A 15,473-nucleotide genomic window follows, 5' to 3' on the forward strand; every position below is an offset into this window, starting at 1 on the left:
GAGCTGATTTCGTTATTTTATGCTGTTTCCTGTTTACTTTGGATAGGAAAAGTAACTGTACTTTAATTTATATCATTTTAGGTCTGTGAGGTCGTGGTGCCCCCTAATGTCTTAAAGGCTAAAGACTGGTAATTTTGTTGCTGGCTTCCTCTCAAAGGTCTCTGTAGGAAGAACACTGTAAATTACATTTTATTTTCTCAAATATATTGCAGCACTTAAAGCTTTGTTTCAACATCCCTTTTTTGATATTTTATACACATAAGGAATAAGATATCTTTCTTTTTAAATCTTACATTCATTTTCAAACCCAGAAAAGTAATTTGTCTCAGAAGCCAGGTTCTTAATTATTTGTTGACACCAAACAAATAGGCATGAATTAAAAAAATGTTAAGCTCCTAGCATTTTCTTTTGATTTTTGAAAGTCAGTGCACACTCAGCATTTTTAAATGTAGAATCCTACACATGTATTAGAGATCCTAACCATACGCAACCATAATATTAACTTCCACTGAAATAAAAAAAATATCTTTTAATTGTACTGGTTTTTAGTGGGTTGGTTGGGTTCTGACACTATCAGAATCTACGTGCTATTAGCATAAAATACAACTACACTAACAAAAAAGTTAAAAAATTTATTCAGATTTAGACAGTACTTATCTGTCCCCGCAAAAGCTTCAGGCATGCTGAAATTAAATCAGTGATAAAGGAACATTGTATTAGTCATCCATCTTGTTATTAAGTCAGTTTGCCATGAACATTAAAACCAATAAGCAAGGAATGAATTAATTGAATCAGTAAATAAGAAATGAAAATATATTTTGCTGTGTTCCAAATATGGTAACTTACAAGTTTATGGCACCAAGTTTCTTTCCAGGTGAACACCTATACCATGAAGTGGAAAAATAATACTGTTTGAATCATGTTTGCGTACAGTTAGATTCTTTCACGATTGCTTTCACTTAAATAAATCCTGTTGTTGTCTCAGTTTAGCAAATAGTCATTTGATCTTTGCTTTTTTAAGAAAATGTATTTACTAGATAGTCAGAAATGTCTGTTTCATAGAACATCCTGAGGGGTGTTTTTATTTTCTTATTACATTCCTTATTACTTTATAAACACATGGAAAATAATGTTACACTGAAACAGAACAGTAATAGAGTTGTTGACCTATATGGATATAAAAGAGGGCAATAATGTGTGGTCTTCCTTCAAGCAAAATACCTGATTTATCCACTTTGCATAGAACAAGTAACCTAAATTACCTAGCTACTTACAATATTAATATATGACACTAGAAGTGTAAGATTATTCATCAGCAACAGTTTGGATAAATATTCAGTTTGCACTTAGAAAAAAAAAGAGTTAAACTTTGCAAGGGGGTTTGGTGTGTGTGTTTGTTATGGTTTTAAGTCAAGGGGGAACAGAAATGCAGCTCTCTGCTACCTAAAACAGTGTGGCTGAGCCAAAACCAAAGAAGTAACATACCCATGGCCCAGAGGATGAACCGCATCCTGGGAAATCACTTCTTGATTGTAGTGTCTGCTCTGCCAGGAAAAGGATTTAAGTTGGTGAGCAGAAACCAGACTAAGGATACAGGCATCAGAATGGCACTAGGTAAAAGGGAATCAATTACAAATCGATATAGAACAGAGGAAATGTTATATCGTAGACTATTAAAACACTTGCAGTTGCTTTCTCGGAGCAATCCTTGAAACAACCACTACAGCCTTGTCCTGGTTTCAGCTGGAATAGAGTTAATTTTCTTCTTAGTAGGCCAGTACAGTGCTGCGTTTGCGTTTGAATTTGGTGTTGATATAGCACACCGATGTTTTTAGTTGTTGCTGGGTGATGTCAAGGACGTTTCAGTTTCTCAGGCGCTGCCAGCGGGAGGGCTGGAGGGGCACTGGAAATTGCAGGGGGGACACAGCTGGGACCAGCCAAAGGGAAGTTCCACAGCACAGAACAACATGCTGAGTGTATAAGCCGGGGGGAGTTGGCCGGGGTCTGCTGGTCAGTGTGCAGGGGCTGAGCCAGCTGAGTGACATCGAACACAGTGACCACAGTGACGGCTGGGGTGCGCGGGGGCCGCGCAGCCTGGTGTGGCTCCGGTGAGTCCCACACGCCTGTAACCGTACATCTGTGTCTGTGCCAAATCCTCCCCGCTCCACCCCTGGGCCCAGCTGATCCTCCCAAACTGACACCTCGTTAAGGGCCGATCAGCACACAACAATTAACTTAGTCCCACCACGCCACGGGTATAAAATCTGGCAATTTAGGATACTTTTTTTGAGGATGAGAACTCAGCTACGGGACGGGTTGACAGGCCTGGATGCCTCTCCTCCCCCGGCAGGGACGCCTCTTCGGTAAGACTTGCGCCTCCGACTCTGTCGGCCGTTACCGGGAGAATGTTACTAACAGAAGCGCTGTACTCTTTGCTCGAGCTCGATTTTTGTAGTAAGTGTATTTATCAGTGGCAATTCTGAATTGGTTATATCTGTCATCTTAATAAATTATCCAGTGTTCCCACTGTGCAAAACTGTTTCAGTGAAAGTCCTTAACTGGGCTCTGACAGGCAAACGCTGACGCTCAGTGAAAGTCCTTAGACCGGACGCCGACAGGCAAACGGTAACTCTGACGAGTGGCTGTAGATACCATCCCTGAGACCTAACCCCCTTGCCCAGGTCGGTGCCTAGGATTGGATCTATCTGCACCCAGACTCCTCTCTGAGAAGGAGTTTGGAAAGCAAGGAGATCTTTTCCGAACCTCGTGACTCAACGGGAGGGCTGTCGCCCCCCTTGCCCATCACTCGTCAGACTTAATGCGACAGAAAATTGGTGTCACAGACAGGATTGCCATGGATAAACTGCTGGAAGAATATAAGTGTGCACTATTCCAAGTGGGAGAAGAATGGGTCCAAAAATATTGGATACTAGTAGATACCCTCACAAGTGAAAACCAAATCTTAAGAACTGAAAACAGGAAACTTAAAATGCTGTTAGCCTCAGCTGAGAGACGAGAAAAACAACTGCAGGGAATGTTAAATTTCTTATTAAATCAAAAGCCATTCTCAGTCTTGGCTAAGCAAATCCTCAAACTAAACCACTGTGCAGATCCCGAGATGTGGGATGGAGACATCTGGTGTGATAATGATAATGATGAACTGCTGGAAGGTTCTGGTTATGATCCTACCCCAGAACCTGTGTCTATACCACCATGGATCAAACCCAAAACTGCAAATGAGGGAGATGACAATGTCTGTACTACTGTATGTATTGTCTCATGGTCTCCCACTGAATTGGCAAAGTTCCGGGAAAAGTATTCCAGGTATCCAGGGGAATCTGGCATGGAATATGTGTTGGTGAGTTTACCTTACGGGAGGGGGCACCGAATCTTACTAAGTGAGGGAGAAGCAGGAAGTTACTGGGGCCCTGGAGCATTTCTAACCATCACACCAGGCGACCACAACTATCCATTAACCACACGAGCTGCCTATTGGGCCGGTGATATAGACCTGCAAGAGCGAGGTGACCCTTTTGTGATCAAAACCTCAGGGTTCTCTGCTTTGGCCACATCTGAGCCAAAGGCAGCCTGCATACAAGCAATGTACGAGAGAAGTGTGTTAATGAAATCCCCAATGCTAGCTTCTATTGATCCGGCAAGAGTAACTCCCCTTATTTGGGGTCTCCCAGATAGCTTGAAAACTTATGTAGGCGATGTTCAGGACTGTATACAGACCACCTGTGTTATGAATGCTGCTGCAGCTGCTGCAGAAATCCCCCAGGAACAAATCCACGTAAACACCTGGAGCAAGTTTCTGCAAGAGATAGTGAATTATGGGCACCGAATGGGCTGGGTGGGCCTGACAACCGGGAAACTGCCAGAGCAGCCCCCCCGGATGGGTTTGCCCGGTCCACACCACTAAGCCTAAGCCAAAGAATTGATTCAACAGGGGGGAGGCCAGCTGGCAGGAAATAAATCAATTCCTGGTTGAGCCGTGCCCTCAGCCCCGCAACAGAATTTAATTGATTTAATAGATTTTGAAATGTTAAACCACTGATTAGAGGAGCCCAAATAACTCTTAAACCCTATCTAGTTTCAGAATGGGATGACATTAAAAAAGATACTGAATACAACAAAAACTAGAGCAATAATGCATGTAAGCAACTCCTGACATGGGCAGAATTGATGCACAGCATTGTTAACTACAGTTGTGAAATGGGCTGGGATGGTGCACTAGCTGAAAAACAAAACCTGAAGTCCTGGGGAGGAGATTGCAAAGTAAGACCCTTGAAACAGGGGGCAGAAACTAGATCAAAGGTAAACAAATCTAAAAAACTTCGAACAGAATCTCAAGAATGGAGGAATGAGTTATGCAAGGATGCATTAACCCTAGGCATTCCCAGAGCGCTGGTTCAAGGCCAGCCTATTGGCATTAATTTGAAACTGGTTAAAAAATGCCAGAAACTAATGGTGAAAGGAAAGAGTGTATTTTAACTCCTTCAGCACTGGTCCCCAGAAAAGAAGACAACTCCTTCCTCCCCGTTAGGGTGGAATTGCAGAACACGAAGTGAAAAAAAATTAGTAACGTCCAGAAGGCAATCGGGCCTGCCTGCCTGCCTGGAAAGGGGAAGCTTACCAGTGGACAGCTGAAGATGGTCCTTACGTTTTAATTCCAGTTGATCCTCAGAGACAATTGATGAAGCTTTTAACAGACATGGGAGCACAAATTTCATCTAACACAATAAGTTGCGAGAAGCTGGGTGTGCGGTCCGGACGGCAAAGAGTTAAGATTAGCAGTGTGAATGGAGCAAGTCTTGTGTGTCAAACTGCCAAGGTCAGTCTACGGCTCCCTGATCAGAAGGCATGTTGACTACTTGTTTTGCAGTTAAAGATCATCATGAAAACGCTTTAGGTTTCAATGCTTTCAGTGGAAGAACTTGGTGCCTGGCAGCGTGTGATCGTTTGGCTCAAACATTGATCCCAACCCTGGCAGAAACTGGGGAGGCTGCAGTGCATGTGCTGCATGCAGCCCCTGCACTCCCTGACTCAAAACCTGCTAACATACTGCAATATCTGCTTGCTGCTGCAGCACAGAATGGCATTTCTGAATTCATAGGTGATTTGGGGAAATGACAGATTATCTCCAGAACCCACTCCCCATATAACTCACCTGTCTGGCTGGTTCAGAAACCAGACACGGAGGCGGTGTTTAACAATTGATTATCAGTGCCTGAATGCTAATACAGACCCATTAACAGCTGCTGTACCAAACATTGCAAACTTAACAACTACTTTGCCAGCAGCTGCACATTCAGATTTAGAAAAAATAGGTATTATCACTCAGGCATACTCCTCCTATAATTCTTCTGTCTGTCCGAGTTAAAATGCCTCAGATTGGAACAGGGGCAATGGTCCTAACAACCCCAAAGAACCTTTAGGCTTGGGAGGCAAAAGATAGCTCCAGAAAACTCCATCAAATCAATACTAGATGGGTAGCACCCACCTTTTAACCTAATGTTTGCTGGTGGAGTAACGACTGAGCATCTTTTTTCCTTTTTGTGTTCACAGGTGAATGTCAGGCAATTGCAGCTGCAATCAAGGACTCTCCTATACCAATCTAGAGTGCTCAAAGGACTGCTGATTTTTATTTGTTTGGCATTTCTGTTTTTAATTCTCATACTTCTCTAGAAACCAAAATTTTAATATGGACACAGCTAACAAACCTGTGACATTGTTTGAGATAATAAGTTGAAATAACTTATACGTATATTAAGGTGTTGGTTTGAAATGCATGTGTTTGTATTATTAATTCAGAACTTCAGTTGCCATTTAACAATCAATAGTCCTATTATGTATGAGTAGTTTTAGGAAGAACTGTAAGTTTAGTATGTATACATGTAGTGTGTTTTGTATCTGTGTATAAACGAACTGGTTTTGGTAGGATAAATTTGGATTGTAAACAAAGGTGTAGGCTGTGAGGTGAAGGGTATAATTAGGGTTGGCAGACATAATATTTGTAACTGGTGTTGAGAAAATATGAGTTGGGCTAATATGCTTACAATACTTTTCTGGAATCAAAAAGATACCCAGAGTGAAAATAGGTGAACTTTATCTGTCCAAATCACCCATAGCTTGGATGATAACTTAGTCCTAGCCTTGATAAAGGGATTTGCAGTCACCCCCAATGAATCTAGCATTACTGCCTGTTTGCCTCTACCCAAATCTGTGGAAAAAACCCTTTCCATGGGTATTCCTCCCACAGACATAGCAAGGAGCTGGCTGAGGTTGTGGAATACAACAGATACCCTGCAAACAGTGAATCCTTATTCCTCAGAAAGAAAGAAAGCTGCTGTGCAATAGTCAGCCATTTAATTTTTCCACCATTAGTAGCACAAAGTGTACAGATTGTGAAGAGGAAAATGTAACTTTTCCCTGCTACCAGATCATATGGGGAACAACAGATTAGTGACTGTGAGGACAAGTAAGAAACATCCTGAAATATAATCAACCCATAACTACATCCTGGTGTATACAGTGGAATAAAGGGCGAGATTGTCCCAAAACAGATGGCTGTTAACTATAGTTGTGCCTGGTTTGCATTTGATAAGCATGGCCCTCAGGGGTTTACACCATTTGTCATGGAATTCTCTTTTGCCTTCAGTATCAAACGAGCCAGCATTGTGGTCTTGCCAAAATGTGATAAAATCTTCCAATTGGAACCAACATGGGTTAAATTGGCCGGTTTACATCACCCTCAAAATGGGCTGTCTGTGTCAGAACCACAGTATAACATATAAGGTGGTAGTATAACATATAAGGTGGTTAAGTGCAAATTTTGCACCTCGCAGTGGTTGCCATCTTGCCCCTGGTGATGCTTTGGCTGGTTTGATCTGGGCCTGTAATAACGGCAATATGTATCTCTCTTTGTGGGCTGGGTTACCTGACCTCCGATGTACCTTGGGCCTCCCAACACTGTGTCCTGTGTGGAAAAGGACTCCTGTCTGACCCCACTGGGTGGCTCGCACAAAATGGGCGAGAACAGAACCAGGGGGAGATGTAGAGGGGTGGCAGAACCCAGGAGCAGCCACCTGCATAACCTTGGGAGTGGAAGGATTATGGAGATTTAGGTCTGCTGCCATGCAAACATGATTATGGATGGGTAAGTTAGCCTATCAAGTAGAAAGGCTGGCTAATACTACCAAAGCCAGCTTTACAAGCTATGTCACAAATGGCTCTTCAGAATTGCATGGCACTGGACTTAATGTTGTTACATCAAAATGGACTTTGTGGCTACCTAAACCTCTCCAGCACTGACTGCTGCATCCATATCCCTAATGTTATACAGAATCTCAACGTCCAACTAGAGAAGATACGACAGATGCCAGAAGACAGCCGTGAATTCTGAGAATCAAAGAATAAAAGCTGGCTTTCTAAAGTGTTTAGTTGGTTTGGACTTGGTGTTACCGGTTGGATCCAAAGTTTAATACAATATGCTTTGATGTTTATTGTGAATATAATTATCATAAGCGTAGCAATATCTTGCATAAAATCAACTGTAATGAAAGCTGTTAACATAAAGATGATTCACCTTACTAATTATACCCCTTTACTAGGAGAAGATGAAAACATCGGACAGAGAGGTGAACCCCTCAACCTGTCTAAATCCAAATTTTACGATGTTCCTCTCAGCGAGTTGTGACTAAGGTCATAGGATGGAACACGGCGGTGTGCTCCCCCTGCCCTCCCCGCCAGCCCTAACAGTGCACAACTGTATTCAGCTCAAAGTGGAGCTGGGAGTTTGACTTGAGCAGCATGTCTATCTCACAAAACAGAAAACGGATGTGGTCTAACAAGCAAACCAACCCAGTGACAGCTGGGGTGCGCGGGGGCCGCACAGCCTGGTGTTGCTTCGGTGAGTGCCGCACGCCTGTAACCGTACATCTGTGTCTGTGCCAAACCCTCCCCGCTCCACGCTGAAGAAGTCTCTTAACGCAACAGTCCATTAACAAAGACTGTTTCACGTCATATGCAAGCATCACCCTATGCCTGCGTAAATTGTTTCAAAGTGTCTAACATGGCAAAGTGCAGTGTAAACTATATATGCACAACTTGTAACATCAGCTGTAAATAACCAAATTGTCCAGACCAGAAGGACACCTCACCAAGGCTGCACTAGAGCAAGTCAAGAGTAAACAGAGTCACTTGAAATCTGTGTTGTATCTGTGGGAGGCAACACAGCAACACATTCTCAAACATGTGAATACTCTCCTACTCTGCTGGAGAATACCGGCCTTTTGGGTGTTTGAATTTTCCCTCTGTAAAATTCCCTAGGGAACACACTGAACAGTGATTACAGCAACAGGGATTATTCCATGCTTCTGTATTCCCTGTCCTGTATTTCACCTCTTAATGTCATATTTATAGAGTATATTCACTCTTAAAATCTAGACAAAACCCACCAATCCTCATATCACCATCAGCTGATCTACAGACCACCTTGTGCTAAGACCACCATCTTGCTCAACAGCAGCTGTGACACTTTTGTTTTGGGAAACAAAAAAGGAACAAGCTGCTTCCTTCTTTTTCATTCAGCACCTGGCTTCAAACTGTCATCATTTCTTTGGTACCTGATGTGGAGCAAGATGGTATGTGACAAACAGACCGAAGTGTCACAACTCGGGAAAAGCCCTCCAGTGTGGTAGAGATGCTCTGTTGAACAGCTACTCACATTACGCTGGTTTGCCAGAGGGACTTCCGCAACTCTGCTCAGCCAACCCCAGAACCACCAAAAGGCTAAACCATGGATAATGCCTGGCTAAAATCATTTTGGCTGTATGCTTCGTTTTAACTCCCTACCTTGCATTTAAAATTTCAAATATGTTATTCGGATTGTGCACTGCTAAATAAACCCATGTGTACATATCCTCTCAGTTTAACTATACAACTTTACACGGTATTTGGGCTCTGTAGCTGTTAAGTTTGTTTCAAAAGCATATCAGAATCTTAAAGCTAGATGACAAGAACAGAGATTATTGCGCATTCATGATATATTTTTGTACTATTCATCTCTGCAAGTGGTTTCATTCCTAATTATGCAAATGGTTTCATTCCTAATTTTGTCATACTGCTGATGTTACTGTATGTTGCTTCCAATTTACTGAAATCAGAAACTGAGTATCTTGCAGTTGTTCCTTGCTTCTTGCTCTTTCTGAACACTCCTTGCACTGGTTTGACTTTCTTTTCTGGATGATCTTCGGCACCACCTGGTGTCTGTTGATTGTTCTGTAAAGGAAAAATCAGCCACTTACTTCAAACATCATAGCACAACGTTTTAATGGAAGTGTATTGAAGAGTTAGGGAGAGTAATATGAATTGTATTTTGCTGAAGCAAGAATCTTAATTTTAGCTAGAATGAGAAGATAAATATCTGATGATGACAAAAGCCTTAGAGGATAAAATTCAGAAACTTCTAATGCAGTATGAAAACCTAGTGACTCAGATATGTGAACTACTTAACTGGCTACCTCAATTACTATGAGAGGATATTCTAGGGAAGAAACTGTGTTTAATAAAATCTAGAGTGATAAAATGCAGCAGGAAACACAGGCACTGTATAATGAAGTTTGTAATAAATTCTAGACAGATTAAATTATTTCCATTGTTTTGATGTGTTCACAGAACTTAAGGACTTCCTGTTGTATCTGTACATACAATAGTGGTTAGTTGTGTGAGCTGCTGCGCTTACTGAATTGCAAAGGCAGCACACCTGGCTTATGGAAAAACAGACAGTCCAGACAGAACAGTGCTGAAATGTAACAAGGAAATAAGCAACAAAATTAAAAATAATCCATTGCTGTCATTTCCTAATGCTTCACTGAAGCCACCTGTACTGATTTTGGCTGGGATAGTTAATTTTCTTCATAGTACCTCATAGGGTGCTGCATTTTAGATTTGTGACCAAAACAGTGCTGATCAGACAAGGATGTTTAGGCTAATGCTGAACTGTGCTTGAACAGCATTAATATTTTTTCTGCTTCTCCTATTGCCCTGCCAGCGAGTAGGCTTGGGCGTGCACAAGAATTTGGGAGGGGACACAGCTGGGACAGCTGACCCAGCTGACCAAAGAGATACTCCAGACCTCATGATGTTGTGCTCAGCAATAAAAACTCAGAGAAGAAGGAGGAAGAGGAGGGACGTTCAGAGTTATGGCATTTTTCCTCCCAAGTAACCATTGTGAGCAATGAAGCTTTGCTCTCCTGGAAATGGCTACACACCTGCCTGCCAATGGGAAGTGGGAGAATTAATTCCTTATTTTTCCTTATGTCAACCTGTTGTCTGAACTCCCGAATTCTTGAACTCTGATTTAGTGCTAAACTCTAATTTAGTGTTTAACTACATGTTAAACAAATCTGTGCACACAGTTTAGGTCAAGCTGACCCTCTAGAGTTGTCAAGAATGACATATGAAGGGACTTGTAATCAAGAGAGTCAGCCTTGGGAAAGATAAAACAAAGAACATCCTATCTTTGTGATGTCAGCCATACATACTTGGACTATCTTGCTCATGTTAAAATCTGATTAATCAGTTCTTATGGTGTTCAGCCTTGCCCTAGAAATGAACTATCCTCATTACAATACTAAAATCACACCCCTTAAGGGAAACACCCAGGCCCACTAAAAGACCCTTCCTCAGAGAGCATATGTAGTAGTCAAATAAGTTAGGTAATGGATATGCAAATGTGTAGCCAATCATCTATATGGACCTACCCTCTGGGCAGAGAAAGTACAATACAATTTTGTATATAATGTTTGTAACTTTGTGCTGCGGGATGCTAGCTTTGTATTCTAGCATCCAGGCTTGTGCAACTCTGTAATAAAATGGTATCTTGTCTCACTGTGTAGGATTGGCTTACTGCACACTGGGAATGGACTGGCATTTAGAGCCAACAAATCCATGTTTTCTCATTTACCCTTTCGACTCTCTCCCCCATCCTGCTGCAGGGGGGATTGAACAAGTAACTATGTGGGGCTTAGCTGTCTACTGGAGTTAAATCACACTACCACCTTAAATACACCTTTCATGTAGGCAGACACTGCCAGCCTACAATTCTTCAACTGTGTCCACACAAATAGACCTGTCGCTTTAAAGCCATGAAGAATTTTCACTGGGATTCTGTATAGAAATGCAGGTTTTGTTACACGAACGATCTGCAAGCCTAATCTTCCTAGCCGTACCTTTTTACCAAGGAAGGCGGCAGCCCAGTACAGAGGCATCTCTGCTACAGTAGCAAACCTACTACACAGACTAGAATCGATGCACTATTTGCCGGAGCAGGTATCCATCTATTCCCACCTCCAGCCATGGCTATAAGGGAACAACCAGAGAAAACCAAAAGCAGGGCAAGCATGTCTGTGTAAGCCTCCAGCTATTTTCAGCTCAGATCGTTTCCGAGCCTGATGCAGTCTGCTACCTTAGTAGCCTCCAATTACTTTCAAGTACCTGCTCAGCCCCCCCCTGAAGCCCACCCTTTGCATGAACGACAGCCTTTGCCACTGATGCCCCAGCTCCAGTTCCTGTCGCACAAGTGATCCTTCCGACCACTGCCAACCAACCTCCTGCTTGCTTATTATCAGTGGCCCCGCAGTCCTCCCTCGGAGGAGCCCACAGCAGTTTGTGACTACCACTCTTCCCAGGCCATCCCCATTCCAGGCTGAGGAGCCCTGGTTTGGGCTGCCCTTATCCAAGTGAAAAACCTTTTTCACTTTTCACCAGGAATCCCTCCCCTCCCCAATGTGCCTTTTTTTGAGGATGAGGGAAACAGCTCAGCCAGCACCTCTGTGTGGCTGCACAGCCCAGCACCGGCATGGCGATGCCATCTCTGTTGCTCTCTGTGACATCTGCCCACGAGTGATGGGTCCACGAGGTGCTGCCAGGGCAGGTGGCTGCCCGCTGTGCGAGGAGCCAAGCCCCGCAGCCCGGACACCATCCATCGCCTCCCTGGGCAGGGGTGGGTGCCAGGCGGTGAGCCCACAGGGCTGGGCCCCCTCAACGCACAGTCAAACACTTCACACACACTGAGCAGTTGTTTACAATTAGGTTCAGCCGCACTTGATCCTCCTTGGGTCTGGCGAGCCCCCTCCCCACGTACAGGTACAGCATGCCTACCTGCCGCTGTTTTTCCCCAGCACGCCCGCCCTGTGGGGAGGGGGCTTTGTTAGCAGGGGGCTTGCTCTGCTCCAGGGTGCACCTTCTAGTGCACTAAGGGGGACAGTTCACACACGGTTCGAGTGATTTTCTGTGTGGTCTCATTAACCGTTTGGTTCTCCTTGAGCTTATCCTGTGCCCCAGCTTGGGGCGTGGATGGTGTTTGCTCCTTCTCCCAAGGCAGTGTCTCGTCAACTGTTTGTAACATCCTTTGTTTTTCCAATTCTTTCTGGCTTTTTATTATGGGTATTTACATATTTCGTCCAGATTTCAGGTTAAATAATATACTGACCTTCTATCAGCCACATACATGCAAACATCTTATCTCATTCTAAGCCGGTCGATTACACCGCGGCCTGAGAGCTGCCGCGCAGCCCTTGCCCCGCCACCCTCACGCCCCCCCGAAGGCCCCAGCCCGGCCCCGCACCCCTTCCGGCCCTCCCCGGGAGCCCCGGGGCACTCAGCCCCCAGCCCGCGCTCCGCCCCCCGGCGCCGCCAGCCTGGGGCCCCCACCCGGAAGCGGAAGCGGAAGCGGCCGCCGCGGTGCACTGTGGGCTAGCGGCGGCTGAGGCGGAGCTGGGTCTGAATGAAGGCGCCGCGGGCGAGGGGCCGCTGAGCGCCCCGGGGCCGCGCCCGCCCCCGCCCCGCACCCTGCGCCCCCTCCTTTCCCTCCCTCCCCGCGGGCGGGTCGCGGCGGCGGCGGCCGCCCGGGCCCCGCCATGTCCTACAACAAGATCCCGCCGCGTTGGCTCCACTGCCCCAGGAGGGGGCAGCCCGTGGCAGGTGAGCGCCCGGCCCGGCCCAGTCCTGCCCTGCCCCGCGGCGGCTGTGTGGCGTCCGCGGGGACGGCCGTCTCCCCTCCGTTGCGCTCCCCTGCCCGGCGGTCCCGGCCCTCCGCCCCCCGCTCCTCCTCAGAGCCGTGGGGCGGGCGGGAGCCTCACTGGGGCCGCCGCGGCCCCTCGCTCTCCGGCCCAGCCGGGGCTCTTTGTCCTGGGGCCGCGGCCGCGCTGGTGCGGGGGCGCTGGGCGGCCGTTCTCCCCTGAGCTCCCGGGGCCGACGTTTGTCCCGGAGCAGACTTCCCGTAGGGCTACTGCTTCCCCGAAAGCCCAGCCCGCAGCAGGGCTTTGCCTCCAGCGCAGAGGCTCGCCCTCCCTTCGGCTCGTGCAGTCCCCGAAACCGATTCGCCCCGGTTCCCTTGCAGGGTACAGGCCCGTTCCTGCTCTTGGGAGCCTTAATGCTGGCTTCTCGCTTCGCAGTGGTTAAGTTTAGGACTAAAACTTCTCCCATCTGTCACGCCTGGTGAGAGAGATGGCAGCCGGGTGTGCAGAAGCTGCCGCACTGGAGAATACCTCAGCCCTGACGAGTGCCTCGTGCAGCCTCTTGCATTTTTTTTCCTGAAGGCTCTGACGTTTATCAGTTGATGTTGATCTGTTACTGGGCTGACCAGTCACTGGTGTGTTCCTAGGCTGTTTAGCTGGAGGTTGGACTGAGGTGTTGTAGTCCAACTTCATGTGCGTTTCAGGTTTTGTCAGTGATTGCCATCATCTTGAATGTTATTACCCATGACACGCTGCCTGTCTCAGTTGTTGCTAGCTTCCTAGTCTTGCTGGCATCTAGTGACAGTGAATTAAGTATCATCTAAACACACATTTTTTGATTGTGAGGTAACTACCATGCTGACTTCAGATGAATGTTTCCCTTGCTGCCTGGTATGAGAGAAAGTAAACAACTTTTGCTCTTTCCAGTTTTCTCAATTTTTCTTTCCTTTATAAGGTAAGCAGTTCCAACCCCTAGATTTTCGCCACAGTATTTTCTGGTTTTCACTCCTTTCATCTGTGATAATTTAAAGGTATTTTTTTCAAAACACAGTACTTGCTACTCAGTGTGCTGTTCTAGGTGGCACTGTGCCATGATTTGCTTAATAGTTAAAACTCCTGCGTTTTCTACCCCACGTCATCATCTTACATTTTTTTGATGGCAGTTGGTTGTGGAACTGAAGATACTGATGACTTCTTACAGATTTATTTAGGACTTGTGAGATATCTCAGTAGGCTTAACCTTCCCATCAATATGCATTATTTGGCATTTATTAGTATTAGTTTGGTGGGTTACTGGTTTCCTTCAAGTTCCTTATATTTCTCTGAGCTTGACTCAAATAACAGCATTGTTGCATTGCTTGGCTCTTTTTCCCTGATCACTGGCAAATGCTTTGCTTTGTATCCAAGTAAGATTTGATAGCCTAAGTTGTTAGCCTTTGACTATGACAAAAATAGACTAATGACTCTTTATTCTTTGTTTTTCTTCTCAGCAAGTTCTTGGTCTCTAGAAGTTGTTGCTTTTGTTTGTTTGTCTTTTAAGCCATGACTTCTCAAAAATAGCAGTATAGAGCAAGCAAGCATGCAGGTCATCATCATGTCATCTGCTGTGGCATCGCTGCTTGTGTGTGTTTGTTCATTCAGTAACTGCTTCAGTGCGATCATGCGTAAGAAGTTGCTCAAAAAAAAGGAAGTGTTTGGTTCATTTCTTTGGCTGCTTTATCATAATGTATTCTTATATTAGTCACCTGATTTTTAGTTTTTTAGTGTGTACAACTTACCAGAAGTCACAGTACACTGTCAGTCTTCTCTCCTTTTTTGCTATTTTACATTCAAAAACATCTAACAGTTTTACTGAGAGATAATTTTTAGAATTTATTGATGTTGGTACTGTCTCCCAGATATGTTATATTCTGGTTTTAATTAGCATTTCAATCATATTTCTAAGCATCTGTGCATGACTTTATTCCTGTCTGAAAGTGTAATAGTAATAATGTTGCTGAGCAAGGTTTGTCTGGCTTCTGTGGACTAATATTCATCAAGTGTTTGGTTATGACCCTCTTGTTTTATGGTTGTGGCATCTACAATTTCTAGGTGACCTGAAATGCTAATGAGGCCTGGAGACCTGTTGGTGAGATTGAGTTCATTCAGGTTAACAGAACCCTTAATTCTGAATGAGGTGTCCTGTTCCTCAGTTCAAGAGAGACAGGGAACTGCTGGAGAGGGCCCAGCAGAGGGATATGAAGGTGATGAGGGGACTGGAGCATCTCCTGTACGAGGGAAGGCTGAGAGAGCTGGGGCTGTGTAGCCTGGGGAAGAGAAGAATGAGAGGGGATCTGATCAATGTCTACAAATATCTTAAGGGTGAGCATCAGGAGGACAGGGCCAGGGTCTTTTCAGAGGTGCCCAGCAAGAGGGCAAGGGGAAATGGGCACAAACTGCAGCACAGGAAGT

The 15,473-nt window shown here is 45.1% G+C and overlaps 1 protein-coding gene across 3 annotated transcripts in view; it reads left to right on the forward strand.

Annotated features, from left to right (window-relative positions):
* Window positions 1-12,751: 12,751 nt before the first annotated feature.
* RNGTT (RNA guanylyltransferase and 5'-phosphatase) overlaps window positions 12,752-15,473 on the forward strand; it is a 193,437-nt gene continuing 190,715 nt past the window's right edge. For 2 of the 3 annotated variants that reach the window (XM_055713704.1, XM_055713707.1), the window contains exon 1: window positions 12,752-12,987. In XM_055713704.1, coding sequence (XP_055569679.1) covers window positions 12,924-12,987 — 64 coding nt within the window. In that variant the 5' untranslated portion in view covers window positions 12,752-12,923. The remainder of the gene's footprint in view (window positions 12,988-15,473) is intronic. The other variant, XM_055713706.1, reaches the window with a different exon arrangement.

Source organism: Falco cherrug, chromosome 6, assembly GCF_023634085.1.
Source record: "Falco cherrug isolate bFalChe1 chromosome 6, bFalChe1.pri, whole genome shotgun sequence".
Classification (NCBI taxonomy): Eukaryota; Metazoa; Chordata; class Aves; order Falconiformes; family Falconidae; genus Falco; species Falco cherrug.